General features: G+C 43.8%; 1 protein-coding gene across 1 annotated transcript in view; it reads left to right on the plus strand.

Annotated features, from left to right (window-relative positions):
• Positions 1-742: 742 nt before the first annotated feature.
• LOC140191163 (uncharacterized) overlaps positions 743-14,060 on the plus strand; it is a 392,816-nt gene continuing 379,498 nt past the window's right edge. Inside the window, exon 1 of the mRNA XM_072248300.1 lies at positions 743-1,251. Coding sequence (XP_072104401.1) covers positions 1,149-1,251 — 103 coding nt within the window. The 5' untranslated portion in view covers positions 743-1,148. The remainder of the gene's footprint in view (positions 1,252-14,060) is intronic.

Consider the following 14,060-nt stretch of genomic DNA (forward strand, 5'->3'; position numbering starts at 1 on the left):
ACAAAGGTAAATCAAATGAACTCCAGACACTGAAAATCTCAAATTTAATTGAAGTCTTGCAGCTGAAACATGACATCTCTCTCCACAGATGCTGTCTAAGCTGCTGAGTTTTTCCAGCATTTTCTGTTTTTATTTCAGACTTTAGCCGATGTGTCTTTCATATAATTTTGCACACACCCTTAACAAAAAATCTCAAATGAATTGGATACTTTACACCTCAAAGGTAAATATCCTGTTGCACTTATACAATGTGCAAAGCTCAGCTTGAACGATGATTTATGCATACTCAGCATACCGCGTGTTCCAATAAGTCTGGGTGTGAAAACCAACTTTTTAACCTATATTTAGGACTTTATGAAGGGTCTCAGCCCGAAACGTTGACTGTTTCCTCTTTTCCATAGATGATGCCTGGTCTGCTGAGTTCCTCCAGCATCTTGTGTGTATTACTTTGGATTTCCAGCATCTGCAGATTTTCTCGTGTTTGTGATACCTTTGTATCATGCTGTGAATTATCTAGTAAGGAAATGCCTCTTCAAGTCGCAATAAGCACTACTATCTAAAACCATTTGTTTTCCCCTTTACAAAACTCCTAAAGCCCCGCAGAACCACCAAACTTGCTTTTCCGGGGAAACTAACAAGGGAATATGACCGTTTTGAAGTTGAGGTGCAGCGAACTTTGGACCAATCAGAGAGGAGATTAGTTTTACTGGCAGCCCAGCGGGTTAGGTTGTAAGGCCCCAGCTTTCATTTGCTGGGCTTTTGTCAGTGTTAATGCGATCGGCTAGACGATTTCTCTCTCTCTCTCTCGCCAGAGTTCAATATATCGTCACAGAGAAAGGGGGAAAAAAGGCTGTAACTTTTCCAGACATTATTTTTTTAAACAAACACTCATCTCTTCCCAGTCCCCACCTCCTCAAAAAATGTACAGAGAAACACTGATTTAATCAGTGCCCAGACAGAACGGGGGAGAGAGAGAGAGAGGGAGGGAGAGAGAGAGAGACAGACAGAGAAAGGGAGGCTAACTTTGTAACAACTAAACGGGTCTATAGGACTCATGAACAGATACATGCCCGCTCAGGAACCTTAACAAGTGGTCCTACCAAGAAAGCTGGTTTGGGGGAGGAATTGTCAGTATCTCCTGGAAGTTCATGTCATTGGAGATGGGGTGTCGGAAGTCGAGAAGTTGGTTTATGGGAGCCGGCGTTATTTTAATGGCCACAGTACTGCACCAGTGTTCAACTAATCCAACAGGTAAGCGAGTTTTTTGTAACAAGAAAGAATGTTTTAAAAGCATCTGTAACACACCATAGGCTACTGCACCGCGGCTGGCACTTAATTTTTTTTTGCAAATCGATCAAATACATGACAGGACATGAAGAATGGATGAATACTATGTAAATTACCCGAAGTCCATAGGTCAAAATTTTGGGGCTCTTTAATACTTTATTCTTGGAGAACGGGGTAAGTTTTCACCTTTTCAATGTCATTTATATTAATATTGATGTTCGTGCCTCCATCTTTCTTGTTTTCCGGGGGAATTTACTGTTTAGCCCTGGAACTCTGATCTGTCGCTGTTCCGTTACCTCTGGGTGCCGTTGCCGACGAGGTCACGATGAAATGTGACAAGTTTGTAATGGGCAGCGTCTCTTCCCAGGGGCAAGGGAAGACGGTTGTGATGCAGGGGCCAGGATTAATTGGTCGATTCGTTCGCAAATTTTGCAATGACTATGCGCGCTGTTTTTAGTTACAATCCCATGTCACTTAGACGATGCACGTGAAATCTGTAGTGGTTTGCAAATGACGTTTATAAGTAACAGCCGGGTTTTGTTGCAGAATCACTTTAATTGGAACTGTTTGAGGATTTGGGGAAATTTGCAAACAGTGAGTGTTCAGTTAATTTTCTTTTGGGGTTTATTTACAATGGAATGCCATTCTAATTCCACCTCAAGTGTTTGAACATGGCTTTTGTATAGCGCGCCGGGGTTAATGGAGTTCCCTTCGGACACTGTCCAAGCGAGACCAGACCCTGTACTACTGTTTACATTAAGTCATATTCTATTAAAGTTTGCTTGCAATATGGGGGTGTTAGGATGTCAGGACGGTATGGGTGGGTAAATGCAACCTTGATTCCCCTCTTTAATCCAGGTCTGGTCTCACTGTCTTTAAGAATGCAGAATCCAGGTGTCACGCTTTTGTGAAAGACACAAACTTCAGGGTTTGCAGACGTCTCCAGCCCGGGTCACAGACCGTAGCGTGTGCGTCCGGCACGCATATTGGTTTCAAATGTACTTGCATAGGTGCTGAACTTGATGTGGGAAACCAGGGTTTGAGTCCGCCCTCGCACATGACGTGCCTTTAATTAATCCACTTTCCGGCTGTGTATAGTGCGGGGAGGTTCAGACAGGGGTTGCCTTGCTTGTACAAGTTGAGCCTCCCACACAATTTCGACAAGAATGCGGTAATGTCACAAATAATAGTAACGGATTAAGTACCTGGTGTGGACAGTGCGTCAGCCTGCCTGTGCTCCTGCTGGAGCTTCCCGGCTTCGACAAGCACACAAAGCTTGTGATGTTACTCGTCCAATGCGCTAGTAAAATAGACCAGCGTCGAGCTTTGCAGTTCACACTGATAGATAGAACAGTCTAGAGGGGCTGAATAGCCTCCTATTCCTGAAAAAGAATGCGAACGAGTTATTCTTCTCCCAAATGCATTTAATTCGTAACGTCAGACTGTGTGTGGGGAGGCGGGGGGTTGGGTAAATAGAATTTATGTAGGCTCAGTGTAAATAGTGGGAATAGACTCAATGGGCTGAATGGCCTGTTATGCTATCCATGTCTGATTCAAGGATGCACATTGTATGAAAAGGACGGGCAGGAAGGCAGAGGGTGTGATAATGACTCTGTCAGTAGAAAATGAAATCAAATCATTAGAAAGAGGTGACATACAGTCGGAAAGTGTGGGGTCATTGTGGATAGCGCTAAGGAAATTGCAAGGGTAAAAAGACCCTGATGGAAGATGTATGCATACCCTTGAACAGTAGTAAGGATGTGGTCTATGAATTACAATGGAGATAGAAAATGCATGCCAAAGGACAATGTTACAATAGTCATGCAGCTTCAATCTAGCTGAATATTGGGAACATCAGGTTGATGCTGGATCCCAAGAGAGGGAATTTCTCGAATGCCTCCAAGACAGCACGAGCGAATTAGCTATTCTGAATTGCACGTTGTGCAATGAACCAGAATTGAATAGGGAGCTAGGTAAAAGAACCGTTAAGAGAGGGTGATCACAATATGCTCGAATTCACACTGAAATTTGAGAAGGAGAAACTAAAATCAGATGCATCAATATTATAGTGGAATAAAGGGAATTACAAAGGCACGAGAGGGGAGTTGGACCGAATTGATTGGAAGAGAACACTGGCAGGGATGATGGCAGAATAGCATTGGCTGGAATTTTGGAAGCAATTCAGAAGGCACAGGATGTATACATCCCAAAGAAGGAGTATTCTAAAGGCAAGATGACCCAACTGTGGCTAACAAAAGAAGTCAAAGCCAACATAAAAGCCAAAGAGAGGGCATATAATACAGCAAAAATTAGTGGGAAGTCAGAGGATTGGGAAGCTTTTATAAACCAATAGAAGGCAACTAAAAAAAGTCATTAAAAAGGAAAAGATGGAATATGAAAGTAAGCTAGTGAATAATATTAAAGAGGATACCAAAAGTTTCTTCAGATACATAAAGTGTAAAAGAGATGAGAGAATGGATGTCAAACTGATGGAAAACGATGCTGGAGAGGTGGTAATGGGAGACAAGGAAATGACGGATGAACTGAATAAATATTTTGCATCATTCTTCACTGTGGAAACAGTATGGTGGAAGTTCCGGTGTGTGCAGGGGTCATGAAGTCTGTCAAGTTACCATTAATAGGGAGAAGGTTCTTGGGAAACTGAAAGGTCTGAAGGTAGATAAGTCCCCTGGATCAGATGGTGTACACCTCAGGGCTCTGAAAGAGGTGGCTGAAGAAATTGTGGAGACATTAGTAATCTTTCAAGAATCAACTGATTCTGCAATCGTTCCTGAAGACTCAAAACTTATAAATATCACTCTACTCTTCAAGAAGGAGGAGAGACTGAAGAAAGGAAGTTATCGGCCATTTAGTCTGACCCCTACGGTTGGGAAGATGTCAGAATCAATTGTTAAAGATGAGGTTTCAGCGTACTTGGAGGAAGATGTTAAAATAGGCCATAGTCAGCATGGTTTCCTCAAGTGGAAATCTTGCTTGACAAATCTGTTGGAATTCTTTGAAGAGGTAACAAGGAATATAGGCAAAGGAGAATGGGTTGAAGTTGTGTACTATACTTGGATTTTCAGAAGGCCTTTGAACAAGGTTCCACACATGAGGCTGCTTAACAAACTATGAGCCCGTGGTATTACAGGAAAGATTCTTGCATGGATAAAGCAGTGGCTGACTGGCAGGAGGCAAAATGTAGGAATAAAGGGAGCCTTTTCTGGCTGGATGCCAGTGACTAGTGGTGTTCCACAGGGGTCTGTGTTGGGATCGATTCTTTTACATTGTATGTGAATGATTTGGATGATGGAATTGATGGCTTTGTTGTAAAGTTTGCAGATGATACGAAGATAGATGGAGGGACAGGTAGTTTCGAGGAAATAGAGAGGATGCAGAACTCTTAGACAAAATAGGAGAATGGGCAAAATGTGGCAGATATTACTGAAGGAATGGTGTTGGGAAGTGTGTGGTCATGCACTTTGGTAGAAGAAATAAGAGGGTAGACTATTTTCTAAATCTAGAGCAAATTCAGAAATCTGAGGTGTGAAGGGACTTGCGAGTCCCTGTGCAGGATTCCTTAAAGGTTAATTTGCAGGTTGAGTCAGTGGTGAGGAAGGCAAATGCAATGTTAGCATTCATTTCAAAAGCAAGTTTGTAATGTTCAAAATTTTATTAAGCACTGGTGAGGCCTCATTTGGAGTATTGTGAGCAGTTTTGGGCCCCCTGTCTTAGAAAGGATGTACTGACAGTGGGGAGGATTCAAAAGAATTTCACAAGAATGACTGTAGGATTGTCATATGAAGAGTGTCTGATGGCTCTGGGCCTGTACTCACTAGAATTCAGAAGCATGAGGGTGGCCTCATTGAAACCTATCGAATGTTGAAAAGCTTTGACAGAGTGACTGTGAACGGGATGTTTCCTGTAGCGGGAGAGTCTAGTACCAGAGGACACAGCCTCAGAATAGAGGGGCATTATTTTAGAACCGAGATGAGGAGACATTTCTTTAGCCAGAGATTGTTGAACCTATGGAATTTGTTGCCACAGGCAGCTGTGGAGATCAAGTCATTGGGCGTATCTAAGGCAGAGGATGATATATCCTTGATTGGGTCAGGGCATGAAGCAATATGGGGAGAAGACAGGAGACTGGGACTCAGAGGAAAAATTAATCAGCCATGATAAAATGGCAGAACTGACTCCATGGGCCAAATAACCTAATTCTGCTCCTGTGAGTTATGGTCCTGTGGACTTTAACATTTACAACTGTATGAGGGTCACCAGTCTGGTGCAGTTGCTAGATCTGCTGCCACAGCGTGTGTGTGCGACGTTCCATCCTAAGATTGGGTGCTCTTTGTGTGGAGTTTGTATGTTCTCTCTGTGACTGCTTGCGTTCATCAGTGGCTCCAGTTTTCTCTCATGCAGTACTTGGATGCTGTCGTGTTACTCCTAGTGAGGGAGACGGATAGAATCTGGGACGTCTGATTTATTGTAAGTATGTGATTGATGGCCAGCATGGACCCAGTAGGGTGAAGGGCCTTATTCCCTACTGAGAGAGTCCATCTACAACACACAAACATTATTATTGACAGTGCATGTGCTTGCATGTGATCATTCTCTCTTTGACATAGTTTTCACAACTAAACAATTGGGTTTTTACAGAGGTTCCACTCCCTTAGTGAGAATGGTGTAAGTCCATAACACTCTGGCCTTTTGCCCGTGGAAAATTCCTGTTGACCTTTCCATGTCAGGGTGTCAGAGGGCACTTTCTGTGTTTAACATTCCAGTGGACTTTGCATGTGAGCCATTACAGTTCATAGGAAGATTATTATCAAAGTACATTCTGTATATGTCACCAAATACAACCCTGAGTTTCATTTTCTTGTGGGCATACTCAATAAATCCATAATGGAATAATAAATGTAATTGAATTGATGAAAGACCAGACCAACTTCTAGAACCTTGAGTGAAACTTTTTGTTATAGTTACTTGTGCAAGGAACTTGCTTTTATTGACAATCTTAATATGCCCCCAGGCTATATTAATTCCCAGGCTGTTAAAAGTCATTCACATTGGAGGTCTGGACCCACCTGTGAGACAAACTAGGTCAGGACAGCAGCCTTATTTGCCTGAAAGATTTTAGTAAACCAGATGGATTCTTACTCACTTCTGAATGTGTTTCAAGTGAAAGATTGGCTTTATTTGTCATACGTACATTGAAACATCGAAACACGATGAAATACATAGTTTGCATGAAATCAAATCAATGTGGATTGTGCTGGGCAAGCCACAAGTGCCCCACCCTTCCAGCACCAACATGGAATGACCACAACTCACTCGTCCTGACTGAGGGCCTTTGGAATGTGGGTGGAAACCGGAGCACTCGGAAGAAACCCAGACGGTGATGGGGAGAACGTACAAACTCCTTGCAGGCACCACTGGGGATTAACTCTCAACAGATGATTGCTAGTTAGCACTATAAAGTGACGTGCCAACTGCTATGTTACCATGTGTTGGTGCGTGGCCAAGTGGTTAAGGTGTTTGTCTAGTGATTTGAAGGTCTCTAGTTCGAGCCTTGGTTGAGGCAGCATGTGTGTCCTTGAGCAAGGCACTTAACCACACATTGCTCTGCGACGACACCGGTGCCAAGCTGTATGGGTCTTAATGCTCTTCCCTTGGACAACATCGGTGGTGTGGAGTCTTGCAGCAAGGGCAACTGCTGGTCTTCCATACAACCTTACCCAGGCCTGCGCCCTGGAAAGCTTCCAAGGCACAAATCCATGGTCTCTAATGCGAATCTCTCTCATCAGACTAACGGATGCCTTATATGTTCCCACGTTGCCTTCACCAGTGTTATACTAACCCAGGTAATATTGGAGGAATTCAGCGTGTGTGGAAGGGAATAAACATTCTGGGCTGAGGGAGGGGGTCTCAGCCTGAAACCTCAACTTGTTTATTTTCTTTCTCAAATGCTGTTTCACTTGCTGGGTTTGTTTCAACATTTTCTGAGTGTTGCTCAAGATTTCCAGCATCTGCAGAATCCCATGTGTTTACCAAGGTAATGATTTTTTTTTAATGAAGTACAAATTTAAATGCCAGCTACCACGGTGGGATCCACATATTCTTATTCTGGGATGTTAGGGTACATTCTCCGAATAGAGATTCCCTGCGTGAGACTTTGTGTCACACCTGCACAGGCGGCCACCACGTTGTCTTTGACGGATCGGGGTCAGGTGCCAGTGAGATGACTGAGGACCCTTCACTGTGATGTGTCATCATCTTCTGTCAGCTCCACCAGGTCTTGGTTGGTTCACTCTCTGTCTGGAACCTCTCCTTTGACCTTACCACCATGGGTGACCCTACCAGGAGCTAAGAGCCTGATGGTTATCTGTGGACGGCATTGCTGTCGGGAACTCACAAGCCTCTCCACCACGACAGGATGATGATCCTCAAAGAAGTATATTACTCTGTGACTTTAGGATTCTATATAGTTATGCTAACACAGGGCATCATGGTAGCGATCCTAGTGGTATCCAGCTTTCTGCATTACAGTATGTGGTGTCATGAAGTTGAGAGTGGGTTGCCCTCACTCTGGTTTTGTGGGTTTTGAGCTGGTTGTTTTGGCTAATGTTGGTCCACATGCTCTGCTAGTGGAACAAGCGAGTGAGTAGTTTGAATGGTTGTATTTAAAGTTCAAAGTAAATTTATTATGAAAGTATGTATACCTCCTGTACCTAATAAAATGGCCGCTGAGTCTACATTTGTAGTCTTCTGTGCTGGAGCTAGTTCAGAGCTGCTCTTCTGTTGTAATGTGTGGCTAATTGAGTCACTTGAACCAGTCTGTCCATTCTCCTCTGCCCTCTCTCATTAACAAAGCGTTTTTGCCCACAGAAGCACTGCTCACTGGATGTTTTTTGTTTTTCTGTCCCTTCTCTTTCATTCGTAAGGCCAGTGATGTTGTGGGGATGGAACTGGACTCTCTGACGGGTGGTGTCTGAAAAGAGGATGCTGTCTAAGTCGCATGCCATCTTGGACAATGTCTCCCATCCACTACGTAATGTACTGGATGGACACAGGAGTACATTCAGCCAGAGACTCATTCCACCAAGGTGCAACACTGAGCGTCGTAGGAAGTCATTCCTGCCTGTGGCCATCAAACTTTACAACTCCTCCCTTGGAGGGTCAGACACCCTGAGCCAATAGGCTGGTCCTGGACTTATTTCCTGGCATAATTTACATATTACTATTTAACTAGTTATGGTTCTATTACTATTTATTATTTATGGTGCAACTGTAATGAAAACCAATTTCCCCCGGGATCAATAAAGTATGACTATGACTGTGACTCTGTAAGCTCTAGAGCAGGGGTTCCCAACCTTCTTTATGCCATCCATCCCCACCATTAAGCGAGGGGTCCGTGGATGTCAGGTTTGGAACTCCTAATCTATAGACCATTGTGTGTGAAAATCTCAGGAGTTCAGCAGTTTCTATAGTACTCAAGCTGCTGCGTCAATAATCATTCCACTTGGATCACATTTCTTCCCCATTCTGATGTTTAGTCTGAACGATGACATACTTCACTGCTGATCTGATTTGATGCCAATGACACACTTCACTGAATGTTCTGATGTACCTGTGACAAATAAACCTTGTCTCTTCATGAGTCAGGGATGGAGGAGTTGAGGATATCCTTGAGTAGTTTCCTGGGTCCATGTGGTACCCGCTTGGAGTAGGGTGCCTTTTTCACGTCTGGTGTTTGGCATAAAGAGATAAGGCTCTTTCATCAGAGCTGATTGATGTTAGGCTGGGAGAGGTTGCTAACATTCTTGGGAAGTTACTGTGGAGGCATTATATTCCTGGTGTTTGAAGTTGCTTGCTGAATGTGTTCCATGACTCAGGTGTACAGGAAGACAGGGATCATTGCAACCCATTTGAGTTGTGTGTTCCATGCCCATGTTTTTGGAGAATAACTACAGTGATGGTCTAAACAGCAGAATAAAACCCAGGAGTCTGAAGCCCCATACTTAGTTTTTTATGAATAGTTTCTTGCCCGCTGCACTCAGATCTCTGAATGGTCCATGAACACTTCCTCACAATTTCTCTTTTGCATTACTTAATAATTGTTTGTGACTTGTAGTAACTTTTTAATGTTGTGCATCTATACTACTGCCACAAAACAACAAATTTCAGGAGGTATGTCAGTGATAACAAACCCAATTCTGATTCAGAAATTGTGTAGACCCTTCGTGATGAGCAGCAGGTGAGCCTATTGAAGCAATAAAGCTGAATAAGTTTCGATGTTACATAGAAATCCATCCTTGAACAGTTTATTCTTGATCCAGGTATCGGGGCATTAGGAGTAGAAATGAGAATACAGTATGATGGAACTGTTAGCAAGGAAGCTTACATCAGCAGTGGTGATTGACATCTCTGCTTCAAGTTCAAGTTTGTAGTTATTCACATGTACGTACACAGCTGAAACGTTTCTCAGTGACCACAGTGAAACGTGCACTGTTTCTCAGTGACCACGGTGAAACGTGCACTGTTTCTCAGTGACCACGGTGAAACGTGCACTGTTTCTCAGTGACCACGGTGAAACGTGCACTGTTTCTCAGTGACCACGGTGAAACGTGCACTGTTTCTCAGTGACCACGGTGAAACGTGCACTGTTTCTCAGTGACCACGGTGAAACGTGCACTGTTTCTCAGTGACCACGGTGAAACGTGCACTGTTTCTCAGTGACCACGGTGAAACGTGCACTGTTTCTCAGTGACCACGGTGAAACGTGCACTGTTTCTCAGTGACCAAGGTGTAAAACACAGTACATACATGCAACACATCAAATAATATTAACAGATGGAAAATAATACTGTCGATGTACATTGCCATAAAGTGTACAAACAACCTACAGTAAAATACACAACGGTATTACTGTCACTGCCGCCGTCATAGATCGTGTGTCCTAGGGTGTTCAGAAGTCTCACAGCCTGGTGGAAGAAGCTGTTACCCAGACTAACAGACCTTGTTCATTTACTGCGGTAGTAGGTCATTGAGATTGTGGGAGGATAGGAGTGGTCCTTGAAAATGCTGAGCACTCTGTGTAATGTTTCTGGTCTGTTGCGTCGTGCTTCAGCATCAGCATCAGGTTAGGCCAACTAAGCTCTGTAGCAGCAGTCGAAACCTCCTGCAGGATTCATCTGTTCTTTTCTGTAGTGCAAGTCAGAATGCAGTGGAGATGGAGTGGAAGCAGTCCATCGTTTGAAGAGCTGCTTATAGCACACTGCTGTGATGGGTGGTGGGGAGTTCAGTGAAGGAAACCTGCCCGAGAATACTTTTCTCCTGAGGAGTTCCGATGCATCTTGTTTTATTAAAGACATGGCAGAAGCCAGATTTAGTGTTTCCTTTTCCCACACTGGAAGGGCACCACTTCCCAGCTGCACGCCCATCTCCCATTCTTGTCTTTGGCTCATTAGTTCAGTGAAGTAAGCCTCTTACAAGAGCAGGTGGCTGGTGAAGTATGTATCACTCAGAATTTTCAATGGTGGTTTAGCAGTGGTTTCCTGCATTAGAGTGCAAGCTGATGTGCTCCCAACAGCGGGTGGCAATTTATAGCATGTAGTAAATCAGACAGCCCAGACTGTGTTGTGAAGATAACCTATTAAAATGAATGAGATTTTTATTTTATTTTGGATTTTGAGAAACAAGTCTACTTCCATTTAAGGAAGATTCTTTGCATCTTCATTTGCAACGTCTTCCTGCACTGCTCTGTTCCCTCTCGCGTCTGCGCTGACTCATTCCAGGGCAAGGTGCCACCAATCTTCCAGCTCTGCCAATTGGCCCGTATGTTACATGTGTGAAATTCCACTTGACAGAGTTATTTAGAAGGGGAGAGAGCTGTTGTTTTTGCCTCTGCAGGGTCACACAAGCAAAATCAATTCCAGCTCTTAGCCCTCGTCTGCTTTCTCCACCCTCACCACTGCTACTTTTACTTTTTGGTTATTTCCAGAAAGCACCTCTTAGTCTCTTGGTCCAATTCTAAAGCTCATGTTAGGAAGTGGCATGTTTCTCTTGAGTATTAGGGATTTAAGCCAAATTGGAGTCTTTGCTTACACTCCCAGTTCGGTACTGAAGGACGCCATACTGCTGGGAATGTCACCTTTTGGGGGAGACATTGTTGTAGTCCTATCTCCTCTCCCACACAAACCTATTGCTTTATCCTTTGAAGAACAAAGAATGTTCCCAGTTTTCTTGTTCTTTGATAAGCATTTTCCCGTTACTGTAGAGCATGGTGAATGCATAGCTGAGTGGATACACAAGAGATTGCAGATCCTGGAGCAACAAATTATCTCATGGAAGAATACACCTGCCACTGTTTCCCAAAGCCGCCATGTTCTCCTCCCCTGCTTGGCATCACCTACCTGCCATCCCACCCCTGCTCAGGCCACCAACTACCTCAGAATCCATCCTCAGCACTCCTCCCTCATCTTTATACCAGCTGTCTGTCCTTCCCAATCTCAATCCAGATGCAGGGTTTTGAAACCAAAATGATGGCAATACCTTTCCTAGCAAAGACGCTGCTCGAAACTTGGAGTTCTTCCTTGTTGTACGGAGTATTATGAGGTGGCCTAAAAGGGATATTTAAAAGGATATGTGAAGGTACCGTCAGGCTCCATGGTAGTGTAGAGGTTATGACGATGTTACTGCTGCTCGGGCCGCTCTGTTCAGAGTTCAATTCTGACGCTGTTCTGTAAGGAGTCCCTGTGTGTCCACTCTGTGGGTTTTTTCTGGGTCCAAAGTTTCATTCTGCACCTCAAAGATGTGCTGTGGAGGTGAATTGGTCATTGTAAATTGTCCCGTGATTAGGTTAATCGGGTTTGTCAAGGGTTGCTGGGGCAGCATGGCTCGAAGGCCGGAAGGGTTGGTTTTGCGCTGTATCGGTAAAGAAAATATAATAAAATACAGAAATTCTGTTGGTAGCTACAGCTATGCATGCCTTCATTTCCCACTTGTTCCACATACATTAAAACCTTTATTTTTTCACAGCCTCAGATTAAAAGAAGTGTCCCTTTAGAACAGAGATGAGGAGGAATTTCTTTAGCCAGAGGGTGGTGAATTTGTGGAATTCATTGCCGCAGGTGGCTGTCATTGGGTGTATTTAAAGCAGAGGGTGAAAGGTTGTCAAAGGTTATGTGCAGAAGACAAGAATGGGGTTGAAAGGGATAATAAATCAGCCATGATGGAATGACGGAGCAGACTTGATGGATTGAATGGCTTAATTCTGCCCCTATGTCTTTTGGTCTTATGTTTTTTTATCGTGTCAGAGAAGGTTTTATGTTTTTATCTACCAAAAATATTGTGTATTTAAATTATTGTTATGAAATATTATGAGATCATTAGAAAGACTGGTCCTGAACCATCTCTGGCCATTGTAAATCCATCACTGGAACCCCTGCAGTTCGGTTACCAACCACATATTGGAATTGACGACACCATTATCTTCCTGCTTCAACTGGCTCACACCCATCTGGATGAGCCAGGTAGCACTGTAAGAATCATGTTCTTTGATTTCTCCAGTGCGTTTAACACCATACAACGTGCTTTACTCACAGAGATCCTGGATTACAGACTACCTGTCAGAGCTCTGTATCGGATACCGTGGTTAGCAGCACAGGGGCACCTCAGGGGACTGTCCTGTCCCCCTTCCTGTTCACTGTCTACCCTTCGGACTTCAGAGCCCTGCTGCCTGCAGAGGTTTTCAGATGATTTGGCAGTCGTGGGCTGTATCAGCTGGGGGCAAGAGGCTAAACACAGAAGAGTGGTGGACAGCTGTGTTGAGTGGTGTGGACTGAATCGCCTCTACCTCAACATCACTAAGACAAAGGAGTGGGAGGTGGACTTCAGGAAGGTGAAAACACCCTGTATTCCCATCTCCATCAAGAAAACAGATGTGGAAGTTGTCCGGAACTACAAGTACCTGGGAACTCACCCGGACAATAAACTAGACTGGTCTAAAAATACAGAAGCTCTGTAGAAGAAGGGACAGAGCTGATTATACTCTCTAAGGAGGCTCTGGTCATTCAACGTCTGCTATACTCTGCTGCAGATGTTCTATGACTCAGTGGTGGCCGCAATTCTATTCTACGCTGCAGTCTGCTGGGGCAGCAGGGTGAGAGCTGCTGACGCCAAGAAGACCGATGAGTTTGTCAGGAAGGCTGGTTCTGTTCTGGGGGCGGAACTGGATTCCCTGGTGGTTGTGTCTGAGAGGAGGATGTTGCAGAAGCTATAGAGCATTATGGACAATCCCTCCTGTCCCCTCCATGACGTACAGGACAAACAGAGGAGCACCTTTAGTAACAGCCTGACTCCACCAAGGTGTATCACTGAACACAACAGGAGATCTTTCTGCCTATGGCTGTAAGATTCTACAACTCCTCCTCCTCAAGTATACAAGTCTTTGCTTTCATTTCTTTATTTAGCATTATAACTTTTTAATGTATATTTTGTATTTTTTTTGTACCTCAATGCTTATATTTTGTATTTTAAAGTATATATTTCTGACTGAGCAACCTTGCAACAATTAACAAAAACAACAGGAATTCTGCAGATGCTGGAAATTCAAGCTGCCTGGCCTGCTGCGTTCACCAGCAACTTTGATGTGTGTTGCTTGCAACGATAATTTCTTTTGGGATAAATAAGCTTTTATTTTATCTTATTAGTAGGGTGTATTTTGGCCAGCACTAGACAGATAATTGACAAATTTCATTCGCAAGCCTTCA

Source organism: Mobula birostris, chromosome 32, assembly GCF_030028105.1.
Source record: "Mobula birostris isolate sMobBir1 chromosome 32, sMobBir1.hap1, whole genome shotgun sequence".
NCBI classification, from domain to species: Eukaryota; Metazoa; Chordata; class Chondrichthyes; order Myliobatiformes; family Myliobatidae; genus Mobula; species Mobula birostris.